We start from the raw sequence: 22124 nt of genomic DNA, 5'->3' as shown, positions 1-22124 counted from the left end.
ACAGACAGAAAGAAACCACAGGACACTAATTCAAAGGCAAGACAGACCATTAGAATTTCAATAAGCGGCAGTGCAGCACAAATTTAAATGCATCACAGTTTCTCTATATACTGTGTTAAATAATCCCCTTGGAGACCAGAGGCATATCAATCAGGATTCTAAGAACCAGTGCCACATTTTTCACAGAAATAGAAAAAATAATTCTAAAATTCATAGAGGATAACAAAAGACCCTGAACAGCCAAACAATCCTGAGAAAGAATAAACTAGAGGCATCACACTTTCTGATTTCACAATTATTACAAAGCTGAAGTGACAGTGAAGTGAAGTCATTCAGTCATGTTCAACTTTGTGACCCCATGGGCTGCAGCCTGCCAGGCTCCTCTATCCATGGGATTTTCCAGGCAGGAATACTGGAATGGGGTACCATTTCCTTCTCCAGGGGTTACAAAGCCAGGGTAATCAAAACAGTATGATTATTAGCATAGAAAAAGACACCGATGGAACTGAGAGTCCAGAAGTAAAACCTTCAATATACAGTCAACTAATATTTGACTAAGAAGTCAAGAACATTCTTTGAGGAAAGGATAGTCTCTTCAATAAACAGTGCTGGGGAAACTGGATAAGGACATGCAAAAGAATAAATAAAACTTCACCCCTAACTTGTACCACTCAGCAAAATTAACTTAAAATGGAGTAGACTTAGATATAAGACCTGAAACCCCTAGAAGAAAAATTCCTAAAAAAAAATGGCAGGGAAAAAAGCTCCTTGACACTGGTCTAGGCAAAAACTTTTTAGATGTAACACCAAAGTACAAGCAAAAACAAACAAGTGAAACTACATCAAAATTAAAAAGTTCTAAACAGCAAAAGAAACAAACAAAATTAAAAGCCAACCTATTTAATGGGAGAAAATATTTGCAAATCATGTATCTAATAAGGGGTTAATATCCAAAATGTATAAGGAAATTCATACAACTCAAGAGCAAAAAATGAAATAATTTTAAAATGGGCATCTAGTCCCATCACTTCATGGAAAATAGGTGGGGAAACAGTGGAAACAGTGTCAGACTTTATTTTGGGGGGCTCCAAAATCACTGCAGATGGTGACTGCAGCCATGAAATTTAAGACGCTTACTCCTTGAAAGGAAAGTTATGACCAACCTAGATAGCATATTGAAAAGCAGAGACATTACTTTGCCAACAAAGGTCTGTCTAGTCAAGGCTATGGTTTTTCCAGTGGTCATGTATGGATGTGAGAGTTGGACTGGGAAGAAAGCTGAGCGCTGAAGAATTGATGCTTTTGAACTGTGGTGTTGGAGAAGACTCTTGAGAGTCCCTTGGACTGCAAGGAGATCCAACCAGTCCATTCTAAAGGAGATCAGCCCCGGAATTTCTTTGGAGGGAATGATGCTCAAGCTGAAACTCCAGTACTTTGGCCACCTCATGCGAAGAACTGACTCATTGTTAAAGACTCTGATGCTGGGAGGGATTGGGGGCAGGAGGAGAAGGGGACGACAGAGGATGAGATGGCTGCATGGCATCACTGACTCGATGGACTGAGTGAACTCCGGGAGTTGGTGATGGACAGGGAGGCCTGGCGTGCTGCGATTCATGGGGTCCCAAAGAGTCGGACACGACTGAGCGACTGAACTGAACTGAAAGGAACTAAATAGATATTTTTCTAAAGAAGACCACAGATACAGGAAAAGGTGCTCAACATCACTAATTATCAAGAAAATACAAATCAAAACCACAATAAGGTATTAGCTCACACCTGTTAGAATGGTTATCATCAAACAGACAAAAGGTAACAGGTATTGGAGAGGAGGTGGAAACAAAGAAAACTTGTGTGTGCCCGTCGGTAGGAATGTAAACCGGCACAGCCACTATGGAAAACAGGATAAAGTTTCCTCAAAAAATCAAAACCAGAAATACCACATGATTCAGCAATTCCACTTCTGAAATAAAATCACTATTTCCCATATTCAATGCAGCATTATTTACAATAGTCAAGATACGGAAACAACCTGTCCATCTACAGATGACTGGAAAAAAAGTCAAGTCCCTCGTTCGTGTCCAACTCTCTGTGACCCCATGAGCTCCTCTGTCTGTCCATGCGACTTTCCAGGCAAGAGTACTGGAGTGGGTTGCCATTTCCTTCTCCAGGGGATCTTTCAGGGATCGAACGCAGGTCTCCCACATTGTGGGCAGACGCTTTACCGTCTAAACCACCAGGGAAGCCCATTTGTACAATGGAATGTTAGTCAGCCTAAGAAGGAAATCCTCCCATTTGTAATAATGTGAATGGACGTGGAAGGTATTATGTTAAGTGAAATACATCAGAGAAAGACAAATACTGTATGATCTCGTTTATACATGAAATCTAAAATACCCAAGCAAGTAGAGAGAATGGTAGCTGCCAGGGGGCAAGGATGGGAGAAATGGGGAAATATTGATCAAAGGGTATAAACTTTCAGGATAAGCAACAAAGTGCCACTGCATAGCACAAGAAACTATATTCACATCCTGTGACAAACAGGAGTAGGAAAGAAGATGAAAAATAATACATACATATGTATAATTGAGTCACTTTGCTGTACAGAAAAAACTAACATCAATCAACTGTACATCAATAAAATTTTAATACAAACTTCCAGTTATTAGATGAATCAGTTCTGGAGATCTAATGCACAGCATGACTATAGGTAAAATACTATAGTATAGACATGAAAGTCACTAAGAGAATAGATCTTAAACGTTCTCACCACAGATTTAAAAAAAGGTAATCATGTGAGGTGATGGAGGTGTTTACTAATCATACTGTGGTAATCAGTTCCCAACAAACAGGCATTAACAAATCATCACACCATCAAATCACACTGCGAATCAGTTATAATGATCATGTTGAACACAAACTTACAATGCTGCATGTCAATTATATCTCAATAAAGCTTGAGGAAAAAACAGTACATATTCACTTGGAGAAATTTATACAAGGCCCCTGAGTGTTCACCAAATAATAAGAAATACTAGAGGACTGAGTGCTAGACGTACATGTACCTAACATGTTTACACCACAAACTAAACTGCTGACATTACATGAATGAAATTCATAATTACATTAATACACTATAAACAGATGTATGGATGATAAAAAAAAACAGAAACAAAATAAATTTAATGTCAATAAAATTTAATTCCGTCTTCTCTCAGAAATATAATTAGTGTTATCTATTAAGTGATTCAAATTCTTTTTGTGAGTCTGGCCTGCTCTTGCAGACTTAGGATAAAAGATTTTAAATGAGAAAATAAGGAATCATTATTCAAACACTATCTCCTGGCAGAAAGCATGTGGTACCACATATTGAAAAAGGCTGGTATTCCTTACTGGCTTCCCCTATTCAATCTTGTTTTGTAGATTCTGGAAACGCGTCACAATGCATCTTCTTGCCTCTATTCAAAGTCTTCAATAGATAAGTGGATACAGCCAAATAACAGTCAGTAAGAACAACAAAAGAAAAATAGGCTCATGTTATCTTTAGTTCAAATCCCACTCATTCAGAATTTACAACAGAGGCTCTTCATAGGAAATAAAATAGGTAACAGAATTAAGACTCTCAGCTCCATTGCTCACTTATCCCTGATTTCCTAGCATGGATAAATGCTCAATAAATATTTTTCTAATGAAAAATACATATAATGAAAATCTGAAGTGGTGTGAGCCTTAAGTACAAACATCTTAATCAACAAAGCACAAGGGACACACACAAAATATTAAATACGATTTCTCTCCTTGCCAAATTTTACTTTAGCAGAGTCAGAGGTAACCTTGAGTTTACTTATCTGATTTTTAGAAAGAGGAATATCTCTGCTGCTTAGTTCCCAAGAAGAGGTAGGTCAGTTCAGACATCTGACGAGCATCCTCTATAGAATAAGCCTGGCACTAAGGGAAAGACTTACACTGAAGAAAGCAGGGAAGACCACTAGGCCATTCAGGTATGACCTAAACCAAATCCCTTACAATTATACAATGAAGTGACAAATTCAAGGGATTAGAGAGCTGACTGAGTGTCTGAAGAACTATGGACAAAGGTTCCTGACATTGTACAGGAGGTGGTGCAATCCACAAGAAAAAGAAATACAAAAAGGCAAAATGGTTGTCTGAGGAAGTCTTACAAACAGCTGAGAAAAGAGAAGCTAAAGGCAAAGGAGGAAAGGAAAGGTATATCTATCTGAATGCAGGGTTCCAAAGAACTGCAAGGAGAGATAAGAAAGCCTTCCTCAGTTGATCAATGCAAAGAAATAGAGGAAAACAACAAACATGATGGTGTTCAAGTGATGCACTCAATGTGACAATAAATTTGGAAAACTCAGCAGTGGCCACAGGACTGGAAGAGGTTAGTTTTCATTCCAATCAAAAGGAGGGCAGTGCCAAAGAATGCTCAAACTACCGCACAACTGCAGTCGTTTCACACGCTAGCAAAGTAATGCTCAAAGTTCTCCAAGCCAGGTTTCAACAGTACATGAACTGTACATTTCCAGATGTACAAGCTGGATTGAGAAAACGCAGAGAAACCAGAGATCAAATTGCCAACATCTGTTGGATCACAGAAAAAGCAAAGAAATTTCAGAAGAACATTTACTTCTGCTTCATTTTCTATGCTAAAGTCTTTGACTGTGTGGATCACAGCAAACTGTGGAAAAAATTCTTAAAAGAGATGGCAATACCAGACCACCTGACCTGCCTCCTGAGAAACCTGCATGCAGGTCGAGAACCAACAGTTAGAACGAGACATGCAACAATTAACTAGTTCAAAACTGGGAAAGGAGTATGTCAAGGCTGTATATTGACACCCTGCTTATTTAACTTACATTCAGAGTACATCATGCAAAAAGCCAGGTTGGATGAAGCACAAGCTGGAATCAAGGTTGCCGGGAGAAACATCAATCTTCTCAGATATGCAGATACCCACTCCAGTACTGTTGCCTGGAAAATCCCATGGGCGGAGGAGCCTGGTGGGCTGCAGTCCATGGGGTCGCTAAAAGTTGGACACGACTGAACGGCTTCACTTTCACTTTTCACTTTCCTGCATTGGAGAAGGGAATGGCAACCCACTCCAGTGTTCTTGCCTGGAGAATGCCAGGGACGGGGGAGCCTGGTGGGCTGCCGTCTATGGGGTCACAGAGTCGGACACGACTGAAGCGACTTAGCAGCAGCAGCAGCGTGCAGATAACACCACTCTCATGGCAGAAAATGAAAAGGAATTAAGGAGCCTTTGAGGAAGGTGAAAGAAGACAATGAAAAACCTGGCTTAAAACTCAATATTCAAAAAATGAAGATCATGGCATCCAGGCCCAACATTTCATGGCTCACAGATGGGAAAACAATGGAAACAGTGACAGAGTTTATTTTCTTGGGCTCCAAAATCACTGCGGACGGTGACTGCAGCCATGAAATTAAAAGACACTTGCTCCTTGGAAGGAAAGGTATGACAAACCTAGTCAGCCTATTAGAAGGCTGAGCACCAAAGAACTGATGCTTTCAAACTGTAGTGCTGGAGAAGATTCGAGAGCCCCTTGGACAGTAAGGAGGTCAAACCAGTCAATTCTAAAGGAAGTCAACCCTTAATAATCACTGGAAGGACTGACATTGAAGCTCTAATACATTGGTCACCTGATGCGAAGAACTGACTCATTGGAAAAGATCCTGATGTTGGCAAAGATTGAAGGCAGGAGGAGAAGGGGACGACAAAGGATGACGTGGTTGGATGGCCTCACTGACTCAACAGACAGGAGTCTGAGCAAACTCTGGATGACTGCAAAGGGCAGGGAAGCCTGACGTGCTACAGTCCACGGAGCTGCAAAGAGACAGACATGACCGAGCGACTGAACAACAACAAAGTAAAAGGAATTTAACTGAATTAACTCTATAGCATCAGCAGTGTTTGAAATGTGTGCTTAGCTGCTCAGTTCTGTCCAATTCTTTGCAACACCATGGACTGTAGCCTGCCAGGCTTCTCTGTCTGTGGGATTCTCCAGGCAAGAATACTTGGAGTGCGTTGCCATTCCCTCCTCCAGGAAATCTTCCAGACCCAGGGATCAAACCCAGGTTTCCTGCATTGCTGGTGGATTCTTTAACATCTGTGCTGCCAGAGAAGCCTGTCTGAAATAGTACTGTCAACTGTCAGTCATATTTACATTAAATATGCTGGACAAATGAGAAGTATGCACCAATTTCACTTACACATACATAAATCTACAACCTCTTCAACTTTAGGAAAGTAATTTATTTCACTTCTCTCAAATATATTTTATACTACTTACCAGAAGACACCTGATTTATTCACTTAACAAATACTGAATATTTATTGAATGCCTATACGGCACTGTTCCATATGCTGGCAGTGAAAGAGGCAAAACTCCCCGCCTTACTATACCACTCACATGCCAGAAAGTGAAAGTCATTCAGTCATGTCCAACCTTTTGGGACCCCATGGACTATGGAGTCCATGGAATTCTCTAGGCCAGAATACTGGAGTGGGTAGCCTTTCCCTTCTCCAGGGGATCTTCCCAACCCAGGGATTGAAGCCGGGTGTCCCACATTGCAGGTGGATTCTCTACCTGCTGAGCCACAAGGGAAGCCCAAGAATACTGGAGTGGGTAGCCTATCCCTAGGGTCTCCTGCTTTGCAGGCAGATTCTTTACCAACTAAGTTATCAGGAAAGAGGGAGATATAAATAAATATACTGTTTGTTAAATTATAAGTAATAGCAATAAAAATAAATATGGAAAGAAAAGTACAAGCAAAGAGGAGTGTGAACAAAGGGCAGGGAATATGTTACAATTTTACACAGATCAGGAAGAAATCAAGAAGACATTTGAGCAAAAGCCTAAAAGAGGTAAAATATTCAGTGACAGTAAATGCAAACTGAAAAAGTCCTAAGGAAGAAGTAGGCCTGGTATGTTCAAGAAAAAGAGGCCAAGGAACTTCCCTGGTGGTCCAGGGGCTAACACTCCCATGCTCCCAGCGCAAGGGGCCCCAAGTCTGGTCCCTCGTTAGGGAACTAGATCCCACATGCAGCAACCAAAGACCCCGTGTACTGCAACTAAGATTCAGCATAGCCAAAGAAATATTTAAAAAAAGAAAAAGAAAAAAAGGGACACCAGTCAAAGTGGTTGGAGCAGAATGAGCAAAGGAAAGGCAGACAATTCAAAACCGGAAACTAGATCATCTGTGCCCGGCATGCAATTTTAAAGATTCTGGTTCTTACACTGAGAAGTCCCTAGGTTTTTAACAGAACAGTGGTATCATTTGATTTAGATTTTTAAAAGCTCATTCTGGCTGCTATTCCAAGACGAGCTGAAAGGCTACTGCTATAAACTAAGTAAGGGATAATGGTGACTGAGACCAGGATGGTATCAGGAGAGGCAGTAAAGAGTAGTCAGATCCAGGAATATGAAGACAGAACTACTTGTTATTGCTAAAGAGAAGTCAATGGTGATACTAAGGTTTTTGGTTCAGTATTAAGAAGTCAGAGCTATCATTTACTGATAGAGGAATGGCTACAGGAGAAGCTATGTTCAAATATTGTGGTAGGCTGAATAGCGGCCCTTTCACAGACAATCACGTCCTAATCCCTGGAATCTGTGAATATGTTACCTGACGTGGCAAAAGGGACTCTGCAAATGAAAAGTTAAGATCCTGAGATGGGAAGGTTATGCTGCTGATCCTAAGTCGCTTCAGTCGTGTCCGACTCCATAGACGGCAGCCCACCAGGCTCGCCCGTCCCTGGGATTCTCCAGGCAAGAACACTGGAGTGGGTTGCCATTTCCTTCTCCAATGCATGAAAGTGAAAAGTCAAAGTGAAGTCGCTCAGTTGTGTCCAGCTCTAAGCAACCCCATGGACTGCAGCCCACCAGGCTCCTCCGTCCATGGGATTCTCTAGGCAAGAGTACTGCAGTGGGGTGCCATCTCCTTCTCCGGAAGGTTATGTGACTGGAACCAATGTATTAACAAGGACTTTATAAGAGGGAGAGAGGATCGGGATCAGAGAAGGCAACAGGGCAAAAGAAGCAAGAGAAAGAGAAGGGGAAGCGATGATGGAAGCAGGGGGACAGTAAGAGACGTGAAAATGGAAGCAGGGTCTGAGCAATACCATTGCTACCCTGGGAACTGAAAGAGGGCCACGGACTAAAGAATGTGGGCAACCTCGAAAAGCTGGGAAAGGTAAGGAAACAGATTCCTCCCTACAGCTTCCAGAATGAAACACAGCTCTTGTGACCCATTTCAGGCTTCTGACCTCCAGAACTATTAAATAATAAGTTCATGGTACTTTAAGATGCTAAATTTTTGATAATTTGTTATAGCAGCAATAGGAAATTAATGTAGATGCAACAGTTTAAGTATTTAGAAATCAAAAACTACATGTATCAGAATTTTTATATAACAAATTTTCATCTGACTTTGAAAATACCTTTTAAAACCATATAAGGTTGTACACTCAAAAGGTATAGTGTCAAGTTAAACACCTTAGTATTAGTATTTAAAATAAATGTCTTCATCCATCTACTTCAAAATAAGAGCAAGTGTGTGTGTGTGTGTGCGTGTGCGTGCGTGCGTGCGTGCGTGCATTAGTTGCTCAGTCATGTCCAACTCTTTGTGACCCCACGAACTGTCGCCCGCCAGGCTCCTCTGTTCACAGGGTTCTCCGGGCAAGAATACTGGAGTGTGTTGCCAGTTCCTTCTCCAGGGAATCTTCCCAACCCAGGGCCTGAATCCCAGTCTCCTGCACTGAGGGCTTCCCTGGTGGCTCAGCTGGTAAAGAATCTCCCTGCAATGCGGGAGACCTGGGTTCGATTCCCGGATAGGGAAGATCCCCTGGAGAAGGGAAAGGCTACCCACTCCAATATTCTTGGGCTTCCCTTGTGGCTCAGCTGGTAAAGAATCTCCCTGCAATGCAGGAGACCTGGGTTCAATTCCTGGATTGGGAAGATCCCCTGGAGAAGGGAAAGGCTACCCACTCTAGTATTCTGGCCTGGGTAGATTCTTTACCATTTGAGCCATCAGGGAAGCCCAAGAGTGACGGTGGTCTTAAGCTAAATCATAGTATTTTGTCATATGTAATCTGAAGACTCAGCTCTGAACCTCTGAACTTTGCAGAATTTGTTACCTTGATAGATATTTACTCTAGAAGGCCTAACTCATGTAAATTCTTTCATCTTAGCAAATTGCTAGAAATGCTGAAAGTTATGGCGGTTACGTTCTAAGTCAACATATAACCATAAACTAGTTAAGAGAAGGTGCCTGGCTGATTTCCGTCTTTATCAAAAGAAGGCATGAGGTGTAAAAAGTCAACAAGTATCACTCTAAAGCAATTAAGTTTGGAGACAAAGTACTTGAACCCAGGACACCCATAAGTATTCATAGTTTGTCACAATTTCCAGAAAATTAAAATGAACTAATTATGTGTCTGTGAATGTGAAGTATAACTTTACATAATGCAGTTTAGTTGTAAAAGCTATGAAATTCTGCTTAACTAGAAAAATTCAACCATAATACAGGTGCAGTACAATAAGACAAATGAAATTAGCATGGAAATCTCGCATCTCATCCTATCAAAAATCTTAAAAAAAAAAGTAACCATTATAAGACATGCTCCCAAAAGAGCTGTTAAAAAAAATGACAAAAATAAATCATGTAAGTCTACAATATACATCAATAATGATAAACCATGTTTCACTGATTGTAGTATGAATAGTTTTTCATATTTTAACATTACCAAAACTGAAACGCATCATGAGGGTTAAGCAGCAGTATTTTAAGTGTTTAAGTGGCAATGTTCATTAAGTTAGTGGCACATAATATAGAGCATCTTAAAAATTAATAGTCTTAAATTTGATTAGACATGTACTATTTTAGCTGTATTATCTCATTGAATCTTCACAACTACCCTATGAAATAGCTGCTATAATTCTAACACCTTACAGTTAACAACTGAGACAGAGAGGTTAATTTCTCAGTCACACGGCCACTAAAATTATCTTTACTATGTACAACACTATTTAACTGGCAAAATTATAATTTAAAATAACCTACATCATATTTTCAGGGTTTTGTAGCTATTTTAATGCTCTCAATATGAAAATAAATTTAAGGTCTTTAAAATAACAATGCATTGAGCCTTTATAAAGTCCTTTTGCATACACAAAGCACACAGAAGTAGTAGCTAATATACAGTATATACCTGTTTGACCAAGCTTACTGATTATAGCAAATTCCTAGACATTAATTTAAATCATTTCTTGCAAAACAACGTTATATAACTCAGAATGCACATCACCTCACTAATCAAACTTCCTCTAAGTGCAAATTTTTACAAAACCCATAGTACAATCAAACGATGTCATTTACCTTATTAAGACTGAAAATAAATTGAGCATCTCAAAAGATGCAGGAAAAAAAAGCATATAACATAATATGAAATCAATCCTGATTTTAAAAGATATTCTGAGCAAACTAAGAATAAGAGAACTTCCCGCACCTGATAAAGGACATGCACGAAAACTTACAGCTAATAACATAGTTAACGGTGAAAGACTGGCCACTTTCCCTCTAAGACTGAGAACAAGTGAAGGACATGAGCTCTCACTACGCCTGTTCAAGATCATATTGGAGGTCCCAGCCAGTGCCATAAGGCAAGAAAGATAAATAAAACAAAGACTGGAAAGGAAGAAATAAAACCAGCTTCATTTGCTGGTGACATGATTACCTACATTCAAAAAATTACAAAGAATCTTCAAAAAAAAATAAAATAAAAGCTACTATGTTTAGCATGTAAATTTAGCAAGCTCACAGAATAAAAGGGCAATATACAAGTCAGTCCTATTTCTATACACTAGTAATGAACAACTGCAAACCAAGATTTTATAAAACATAACTATTTATTACAGTATAAAAATCATTAAATAATTAGGGATATGGAAGATAATGTGCAAAATCAGTATTATAATCACTAAAATGACTAGCTAAATCAAAGAATACTTAAATAAATAGAAATACCAAGTCCACAGATTGGAGGACTCAGTACTATCAAAAGTACAAATTGCCCCAAAATATCTACAGATTCAGTGCAATTCCATTAAAATCCCAGCAGGTTTGCAGAAATTAACAAGCTGACTCTAAAACATATACTGAGAAACCAAAGAACCTAGAAAAGCGAAAACAAACCTGATAAAGAACAAACTATAAGATTCATACCACCTGATTTCAAGACTTGCTACAAAGCTACAATATGATACAAAGTATATATACTGATATGTATGCATTAAAGGAACAAAATGGAGTTCAAAATATACCCAGACACATATGGTCAACTGATTTCAACAAGATGCCAAGGGAATAGAATGGAGAAAAGAATCTTTTCCTCAAATGGTTCCTAAGCAATTAGATAACAATTTGCAAAAACCAAATCTTGACATACTTCACTTCCTGTAGATAAATTAATTATAAGTGGATCATATACTTGACTGTAAGATCAGAAACTACAAAGTGTCTAGAAAAAAATAGGAGAGATCTTTGTGATTTCAGATTAGGCAAAAGTATTAACCAAAAAAGAAGTTGATATATCAGCTTCAAATACATAAAACTTATGCTCTGTTAAAGACACTTAAAATGCAAAGACAAGACACATACTAGGAGAAATTATTTGCAGAATATGTATCTAATAAGTATTTGTACACAGAATACATTAAAAAATTCTCAAAACAATTCTAAAAAGTTTAAACAGATGAAAGATCTGGACACATATCTCACCAAAGATGATATAAAGATGGTAAATAACCACAGGAAAAAATGCTTGACATCATTAGTCATTGAGAAAATGCAAAATGAACCTGACGTGACAACACTAACACCTATCACAATAGCTAAAATTTTAAAACCTGACAAAACCAAGTACTGACAAGGAAGAAGAGCGACTGATACTTTGCTGGCAAGAATGCAAACTAGTACCATCATTTTGGAAAAGAGTTCAGCACTTTAAATAAAGTTAAACATCTGTTTGCCATATCACCCTATAAAACCAGGATTATAAATATTTGCTGTCAAGCAAAGGCAAGGGAAGACTTGACCTGCTCCAGCCCTGACAAGCTCTCATTAGATTCAGAAAGCTGTGTACTTACATTAAGAGTAGAGAATAAGTAGCAAAAGTTGAGGTCCTTGTGCAGAGCCACACCCAAATACAAGGGGCCATATGATTACAACATGGATGCCATAAGCCTGTGGTGAGGGAGGAATCAACGCCATACTACAGCATGAAGTTTTGCAGCCACAGCTGTGGCCTGAGAGGATGCGACAGAAAGCCTCATCTCATCCGAACCAGGGGCTGATGAGAAACTGTATCATGTGGGAGACAGGGAAATGAGAGAAAGAAGCCTACTAGGAGCTCCTCCCAAGCTTCCCAAGTACACCGGGTGCTCTGGCAAGAGTCAGATCACCTGCGCTTCAAGCCTTCCATATGTGACCCATGTGGATACATGCTAGGCCATCAGGGGGCCATCATGGGGACAATTCCTTAAATTCACCCAAGTGAGATAAAGACATATGTCCCACCAAAAACCATTTGCAAATGTTATCACTATCATCATCACTGGCTAAAATTAGAAAAAAATTTATATCATGGTGGTTATATAAGTTTGTCAAAATTGACAGCCTTTTACCTAAAACAGGTGAACTGTATTCAATGTGTATTACACTTCAATAAACCTAACTTTAAAAATCAAATTGAAAAATATGTATTGTAAATGATTCAAGATGAAGCTTTGTAGTCCAAAATTTCTACATCTAAGTATGTTACTTGTATATGAATAAAAAGTAAAACTCTATTCCCTACAAGATAATGACAGTATAGTAATGCCAAGAGAATATAAATGCTGCTTACAGTATCTAATAGGGAAAAACTTGTAAGGCAAGTTTAGAGGTAATTTACATCCAGTCTATAAAAGTATTCAGTGCAATCTCTAGTACATTGCAGTATGTATTTCTGACATTCATTGACTGTTAATTAGTGTCTCCAATATCCTATGGCTAATGAAAGGATATAAAAAAAACTTCTAAGATATAAATCTATACTCTGGAAGCTTTATACCTGGACAAGGATCACAAAATAAACGAAAAATTCAAAGTAGGTGACATTCCATTTGCTACTTCATTAAGTGAGTCTATTAACAATTCTCATAAATATTCAATCATAAGCTATTAAAGGGGCTTCCCTAGTGGCTCAGCTGGTAAAGAATCTGCCTGCAATGCAGGAGACCTGGGTTCAATCCCTGGGTTGGAAAAATCCCCTGAAGAAGGGAACGGGTACCCACTCTAGTATTCTGGCCTGGAGAATTCAGTCGGACATGACTGAGCGACTTTCACTTTATATAGCTATTAAAAGTCTGCAAATAATCTAAATATAATTTTCTTTATCCACAAAAGATTACATTTATACACATTGCCACTGCATGTTATTAAAATTCTTTACATTTTAAAACGTAACAATCCAAAGGATCTCAACATCAAAAATATCTCCTCTATATATTCTACACATAAGTAAGTCTGTTTGGTTATAAACTATTCTGTGGGAGAGGGCTTCTCAGATGGCTCAGTGGTAAAACCCGCCACCTGCTGATGCAAGAGACACGGGTAATCCCTGGGTTGGGAAGATCCCCTGAAGAAGGAAACAGCAACCCACTCCAGTATTCTTGACTGGGAAATCCCATGAGCAGAGAAGCGTGGCAGGCTACAGTTTATGGGTTGCAAAAGTGTCGGACACAACTTAGCAACTCAACAGCAGATGCTCTGGGAGATGAAAGAAGGCCCTGAATGAAGCAAATCTATCACACACTATACATTACACACCTCAATCTAGGGAAATTTGATCTCCCTAATTCAGCCTGATGTTCACCCCTCTCTGTGGAGGTGAAAAACAAAAGTCAAGGAAAGGATGTAAACACCAGTCCTCAAATTTCTACTCTGTATCCTCTTTCATTCTAGGCACTTTTAAGATTCCTCTATTTGTGAGAACAAACAGAAGTTAAACACATAAATACAAACCTCATTTCTGTATACTCTATGACCATTCATAAAAGACAAAGTCATGACTAGCACCATGAAAAGTTTCTTTTTAAAGCAAGGTATAATGCACCCTAATCTTCACTACAACACTGTTTACAGTAGCCAAGACATGGAAGCAACCTAAACGTCTATGGACAGAGGGATGGATAGAGAAGATGTGGTAAATACATACAATGCAATATTACTCAGCCATTAAAAAAGAATGAAATAACGCCATTTGCAAAACGACAGAATGGTCTCTGTTCGTCTCCAAGGCAAACCATTCAATATCACAGTTATCCAAGTCTATGCTTCAACCAGTAACGCTGAAGCAGCTGAAGCTGAACGGTTTTATGAAGACCTACAAGACCTTTTAGAACTAACACCCAAAAAAGGTGTCCTTTTCATTATAGGGGACTGGAATGCAAAAGTAGGAAGTCAAGAAACACCTAGAGTAACAGGCAAATTTGGCCTTGGAATGCGGAATGAAGCAGGGCAAAGACTAACAGAGTTTTGCCAAGAAAATGCACTGGTCATAGCAAACACCCTCTTTCAACAACACAAGAGAAGACTCTACACATGGACATCACCAGATGGTCAACACTGAAATCAGACTGATTATATTCTTTGCAGCCAAAGATGGAGAAGCTCTACACAGTCAACAAAAACAAGACCAGGAGCTGACTGTGGCTCAGATCATGAACTCCTCATTGCCAAATTCAGACTTAAATTGAAGAAAGTAGGGAAAACCACTAGACCATTCAGGTATGACCTAAACCAAATCCCTTATGATTATACAGTAGAAGTGAGAAATAGATTTAAGGGACTAGATCTGATAGATAGAGTGCCTGATGAACTATGGAATGAGGTTCATGACACTGTACAGGAGACAGGGATCAAGACCAATTTCAAGAAAAAGATACGCAAAAAAGCAAAATGTCTGTCTGCAGAGGCCTTATAAATAGCTGTGAAAAGAAGAGAGGCAAAAAGCAAAGGAGAAAAGGAAAGATAAGCATCTGAATGCAGAGTTCCAAAGAACAGCAAGAAGAGATAAGAAAGCCTTCTTCAGCAATCAATGCAAAGAGATAGAGGAAAACAACAGAATGGGAAAGACTAGAGATCTCTTCAAGAAAATTAGAGATACCAAGGGAACATTTCATGCAAAGATGGGCTCAATAAAGGACAGAAATGGTATGGACCTAACAGAAGCAGAAGATATTAAGAAGAGGTGGCAAGAATACATGGAAAAACTGTACAAAAAAGATCTTCACGACCCAGATAATCGTGATGATGTGATCACTAATCTAGAGCCAGACATCTTGGAATGTGAAGTCAAGTGGGCCTTAGAAAGCATCACTACGAACAAAGCTAGTGGAGGTGATGGAATTCCAGTGGAGCTATTTCAAATCCTGAAAGATGATGCTGTGAAAGTGCTGCACTCAATATGCCAGCAAATTTGGAAAACTCAGCAGTGGCCACAGGACTGGAAAAGATCAGTTTTCATTCCAATTCCAAAGAAAGGCAATGCCAAAGAATGCTCAAACTACCGCACAATTGCACTCATCTCACATGCTAGTAAAGTAATGCTCAAAATTCTCCAAGCCAGGCTTCAGGAATACGTGAACCGTGAACTCCCTGATGTTCAAGCTGGTCTTAGAAAAGGCAGAGGAACCAGAGATCAAATTGCCAACATCTGCTGGATCATGGAAAAAGCAAGAGAGTTCCAGAAAAACATCTATTTCTGCTTTATTGACTATGCCAAAGCCTTTGACTATGTGGATCACAATAAACTGTGGAAAATTCTGAAAGAGACGGGAATACCAGACCACCTGACCTGCCTCTTGAGAAATCTGTATGCAGGTCAGGAAGCAACAGTTAGAACTGGACATGGAACAACAGAGTGGTTCCAAATAGGAAAAGGAGTGCATCAAGGCTGTATACTGTCACCCTGCTTATTTAACTTCTATGCAGAGTACATCATGAGAAACGCTGGCCTGGAAGAAACACAAGCTGGAATCAAGATTGCTGGGAGAAATATCAATAACCTCAGATATGCAGATGACACCACCCTTATGGCAGAAAGTGAAGAGGAGCTAAAAAGCCTCTTGATGAAAGTGAAAGAGGAAAGCAAACAAATTGGCTTAAAGCTCAACATTCAGAAAACGAAGATCATGGCATCTGGTCCCATCACTTCATGGCAAATAGATGGGGAAACAGTGGAAACAGTGTCAGACTTTATTTTGGGGGCTCCAAAATCACTGCAGATGGTGACTGCAGCCATGAAATTAAAAGACGCTTACTCCTTGGACGGAAAGTTATGACCAACCTAGATAGTATATTCAAAACCACAGACATTACTTTGCCAACTAAGGTCCGTCTAGTCAAGGCTATGGTTTTTCCTGTGGTCATGTATGGATGTGAGAGTTGGACTGTGAGGAAGGCTGAGTGCCAAAGAATTGATGCTTTTGAACTGTGGTGTTGGAGAAGACTCTTGAGAGTCCCTTGGACTGCAAGCAGATCCAACCAGTCCATTCTGAAGGAGATCAGCCCTGAGATTTCTTTGGAAGGAATGATGCTAAAGCTGAAACTCCAGTACTTTGGCCACCTCATGCGAAGAGTTGACTCATTAGAAAAGACTCTGATGCTGGGAGGGATTGGGGGCAGGAGGACAAGGGGACAACCGAGGATGAGATTGCTAGATGGCATCACGGACTCGATGGACGTGAGTCTGAGTGAACTCTGGGAGTTGGTGATGGACAGGGAGGCCTGGTGTGCTGCGATTCACGGGGTCGCAAAGAGTCGGACACGACTGAGCGACTGAACTGAACTGAACTGGATGGACCCAGAGGTTGTCATACTGAGTGAAGTAAGTCACACAGAGAAGGGGAAATAGCGTATGACATCCCTTGTATGTGGAATCTAAAAAGAAATTATACAAATGAACTTTAAAAAGAGACAGACTTAAGAAAACAAACTTTGGCTAGTGACAGGAGATGGGGGGAAAAGAACAGTTACGGAGTTTGGGATGGACATGTACATGCTGCTATATTTATAAAGGATAACGAACAAGGATCTACTGTATAGCCCATGAAACTCTGCTCAATGTTATGTGGCAACCTGGATGGGAGGAGAGTTTAGGGGAGAATGGATGCATGTATGACTGATTCCCTTCACTGTTCACCTGAAACTATCACAACACTGCTGCTGCTGCTGTTAAGTTGCTTCAGTCGTGCCCGACTCTGTGCGACCCCATAGATGGCAGCCCACCAGGCTCCCCTGTCCCTGGGATTCTCCAGGCAAGAATAATGGAGTGGGTTGCCATTTCCTTCTCCAATGCATGAAAATGAAAAGTGAAAGTGAAGTTGCTCAGTCGCGTCCAACCCTCAGCGACCCTATGGACTGCAGCCTTCCAGGCTCCTCCATCTATGGGATTTTCCAGGCAAGAGTACTGGAGTGGGGTGCCTTTGCCTTCTCCGATACAAATGAAAAAGTTAAAAAAATATATCAAGGTATAAAGGTAATAAAGAACGTGAACCTAATATTTTAAAAATATATGATACACATGTGTATAAAAAGATTTAAAATTATAAATCCCAGCTATATATTCAAAATGATTAGACAATTTTACGTTTCTTCCTTCTTAAAAGACATTACTTTGCCAACAAAAGTCCATCTAGTCAAAGCTATTGTTTTTCCAGTAGTCTTGTATGGACGTAAGAGTTGGACTATAAAGAAAGTTGAGTGCCAAAGAATTTATGCTTTTGAACTATAGTGCTGGAGAAGACTCTTGAGGAGTCCCTTGGACTGCAAGGAGATCCAACCAGTCCATCCTAAAGGAAATCAGTCTTGAATATTCATTGGAAAGACTGATGCTACAGCTGAAACTCCAATACTTTGGCCACCTGATGCGAAGAACTCATTGGAAAAGACCCTGATGCTGGGAAAGATTGAAGGCGGGAGGAGAAACGGACGACAGATGATGAGATGGTTTGATAGCATCACCAATTCAATGAACATGGTTTGAGTAGGCTCTGGGAGTTGGTGATGGACAGGGAGGCCTGGTGTGCTGCAGTCCATGGGGTCACAAAGAGCTGGACACAACTGAGAGACTGAACTGAACTGAATAATTTTTCAACAAGCATGATTTTTATTAAGAATTTTAAATATTTGTATCATTTCAGTAACTAATTTTTAATGAAACTGACTAGTAAGCTATGATTCTATTATCCCCTTATAAATCTTCCCTGCAATTTTTAACAAACTCTGAGTATCCTTGTTGACAGAGGAAAACGAATGACATCTTTCCTGTTATTCAAAACAAAGAAATATTTCAGATAAAACAAAGTAAATTCTCAGTTCCTATTCTTCTGAGCAAAGCTATTTTATTGGATGACTTTGTTCTTAATCCGAGTAATGGACAATGGGATTTTACTATATATGTATGTGAATTATCACTCACAAAAAGCAGTAACTTTTTAAATCTAACAAAAGGAAAAATATAAAAATGCACAAGTTGGTTTTCCAGACTTACCTTAGCAAAGTAAAAATGTAACCTTATTTCATCTACCAAAACATTAAAGCAATCCATATTATTATAATGTTCTTCATTTAAAAACACATAGATCCAAGTTAATCAAAACGGTTTAAAAGTTTCTGGACACTTACTAGATTAGGAATCGATGTTTATAAATGAAGAAAAAACTGTTATATACCTCCAAAAAATTAATCAGTAACTAAAGTCCTTTTTTACAGGAAAGAAACAGTCAATCAGGAAGAGAGGAAATTGTAGTTAAAAACTTTTCTTCATCTCATTTTAGAAAAATATTTTGACAATCACTTTTTACTAGAGATTGAAATAAAATCATCTAATTTTTTTTTTTTTTACTAAAGATGATTTTTAAATTTATAATGTAAACTAGGCTAGTAACCTTGGAAACTACCACTTAAACCCTTCGGTAATTTTGTGTGTGTTAATACAGGCACTATTTGATCACTCTTAATGCCAAAAGATAACATTTCTAAAGCACAATTTAAACAGTATGCCTTTTCAGAAGGACACCACCATTTTTCTTCCTTTCCTCAATTTTTACACTAAATGTAATCCACATTTAGAATATTCTTATCTTATTTTTATATTCTCATGCATAAAACCAGGCATTTAAGGACGCTGAGCAAAGAACCTTATGTTACCTACCAATAAATTTGTCTTTTTCCTTCTTTACAGGCAAAAACTGTCCTTGCACAAAATAAAATGAGTGTCAGGTGAAGTTAACTTGAGCTAGTGGTTAGGACATGTTGCTATAATAAGGCTAACCTGACCATCAGATCACTAATTGACTTGTATCTATTGCAGGGTCACAGGCTGCATCAGAACCCCTGCTGGTCAGTTCGATGGTTACAGGAAGAGCCAGCCAAATGTGCAGCTGAGTCAGCACAAATCCACTATCACCATGTTCTATTTATCAACTTTACTACAAACAAATCATGTACGAGCTGTCATCTGTTGAGAGAACGCCAATAATATACCCACTGGATCCTAATAGCATCTATTTTAGGTTCTAAATTGAAGAAACAAGGTATTTTAAAATCCAAATCCATTTCTATTAATCAGCACTTATATTCTGAATTTTAAAACACCGCATTAAATTCTGAGTCCCACCGCTAAGACAAATGATGGCAGCAACATTCTTCTCTTTTGAACCGCAAGAAATATAGTGATGACAATGGTTGATCGCTTTACTCTCTCAGCTTTATCAACTCAGGTACTTTTACCTTTAGGTAACAACTGCAACCTAAGAGGAACTATACCTTCAAATTACAATAAAAATTATCTTCCAAACAAAGAGAACCTTTTTTAAAAAAAAATTACTAGTGATAACTGCAACCCAATCACTTTCCACCCTGTTTCTCTTCTGAGACCTGCAACTCTCCCATATGTTGCACAAGGAATTGTAACGACTACTTCAGTCCTTTTAATTTGTCTCTCCTAGAGACTCGGAATTTCCAGAGTGAGGATAGCATAGTTTCCTCCAGTCCTTCTTCCCACCTGCAGCCCCTTAAGAATATAAACTGACGCTCAAAATAGTATTCATCTGCTAAAGATCAGCCTTCCCACTAACTATACTATGAAATTCTGTAGACACTAGGTACCTATCAACTCTTAACAATGCCAGGCCATATTACACTTTCAAATATATTTAGTGAAAACTGAGCATCTCAACCTTTTACTCTCTCCTACCACACTCAGTATCAGCGAAGCACCCCATGAATATGGACATCTGTACCATCTATATGAACCTTTGACCCAAGACACACTCTATCTTTTCCTGCTGGCCATACTTTCAACTTTCTCTTTGGAGGGAAAAGCCTTGGATTATGTCTGATTCATTCTCCAGTACAAATATTCCATACAAGAAAATATAGTGCTCAGGATATGTCTAATCAAGTAATATCTTACAACACTATCCTTGATTAACCATGTGATCCTTGCAAAATTTATGAACCTATAAATTTTAACACCTATTTTTTTCTTTGGTTCACACCAAGACTTGAGAATGCTTTCCAATATAGCTGATGTTAGGAAAGATGCCTGGAGAGATGGAGGTGGGAGAAGGAAAAAAGGCCATAGTGAAGGAACAATTTAACACATTGCTTCCATTTCCACCTATATCCCAAGAGAATTTAAATGGGAAGGGAAAAGATGGAGGTAGAACCTATGATTCAGAATAAACTATAAAGAAAACAAAAGATGCTGACTTTGCAAACTGTGCATCTTAAACTATCCTTTCAAATAATTTTTTAAGAAGAATTGTTTTTAATCACATAATCTTGCTTCTTCCAGAAGCGGCTCAATTTCATCTCACTCAATACCCCCCGCCTTCATACACAAACATACAGTGCTATCGCTGAGTCCCGATGCCAAACCAACCATCACAAGAAAATTTAAACCGTGAGAATTATTTCCCATTTCTCTCTGAAAGATAATCACAAAAAATTTCCCTGCAGGCAAATTAGCTATTTCTAACGGGCTTGGAGGCGGGTGGCAGGAGGGAATAAACCATTATCATGCAGCTTCTCATTCTCCATAGAGAAGAAAACTGGCATTAACTTCCAACAAGGGGGACAGCTGCTCTTATACTGTATCCTCAGTTAGAACCTAAAAACAAGGCAAAAAAACCACACTGATCTTTTGATCTTTCTTTTCAAATGAATAGAAAGCTAAGGCATTTTACTTTGCAGCAATATAGCGCCTCAAAAATCCTCCAGAGATTGGGGGCGACCCATTAAACCCCAAATCCTTGCCATATGGGGGAGTAGGATTCTGTCAAATAGAAAATGCCACTCTCCGCCTCCTCCGCCATCGCGAAAATTGACCGGCACCGATTGCGGAGGCGGCCGAGGGAAGAGAGGAGGCGGGGACACACACGCACACACACCCCGCACCGAGAACTGATTCACGGCTTTTGAAAAATGCTTGAAAGCTACAATTTCCTCCAACCGGAGAATTCTCACCCATTCTCCCGCTCCCACCCTGCTTCTACCCCTGCATGGGGGCTCAGCTGCACTGTGTCCCTGCTGCGGCCTCGGCCCCGTGTGCCCTACGCCCCCAGGCGCGCGGCCCCCGGGCCGGGGGTCCCCCACGCGCCGCTCAGCAGCCAGAGGCCCAACACGCCCGGGCCGGGAGATGCGTCGCACCTGGATGTAGTTGTTCTCGCAGTAATCGGCCACCCGTTCCAGATTCGTGTAACTGTCGAAGAGGGCCCGGCGGCCCCCCGGGATTTCCTCCTCCAGCAGCATCTGCAGCTCCGCCATCTTCACATCCTCCTCCTCATACAGACCGCAGAGGCAGCGGCGGCAGTAGCGCCAGGGAAACCCAAGACTAGGAGAGGAGGAGCCGAGGCGACGGCGGCGGCAACCCGGGAGGAGCGAGAAACACCCCCTGAGCGCGCGACAGGGGAGGGGGCAGCGGGAACGGGGGCGGGGCGCGAGCCGATGGACTCGGAGGACGGTCACCGCGGCGACGG

At 39.9% G+C, this 22124-nt stretch overlaps 1 protein-coding gene across 1 annotated transcript in view; it reads right to left on the bottom strand.

The window, feature by feature from the left end:
* The window catches only part of ABI2 (abl interactor 2), a 100568-nt gene extending 78656 nt beyond the window's left edge, over nt 1–21912 (bottom strand). The window contains exon 1 of the mRNA XM_052635461.1: nt 21796–21912. Within this exon, the coding sequence (XP_052491421.1) occupies nt 21796–21912 (117 nt within the window). The remainder of the gene's footprint in view (nt 1–21795) is intronic.
* Nucleotides 21913–22124: the final 212 nt, after the last annotated feature.

Source organism: Budorcas taxicolor, chromosome 2 (assembly GCF_023091745.1).
Source record: "Budorcas taxicolor isolate Tak-1 chromosome 2, Takin1.1, whole genome shotgun sequence".
In the NCBI taxonomy this organism is placed as follows: Eukaryota; Metazoa; Chordata; class Mammalia; order Artiodactyla; family Bovidae; genus Budorcas; species Budorcas taxicolor.
Note: the sequence above shows the minus strand (reverse complement) of the source record. Positions and strands in the feature narration are given on the sequence as shown.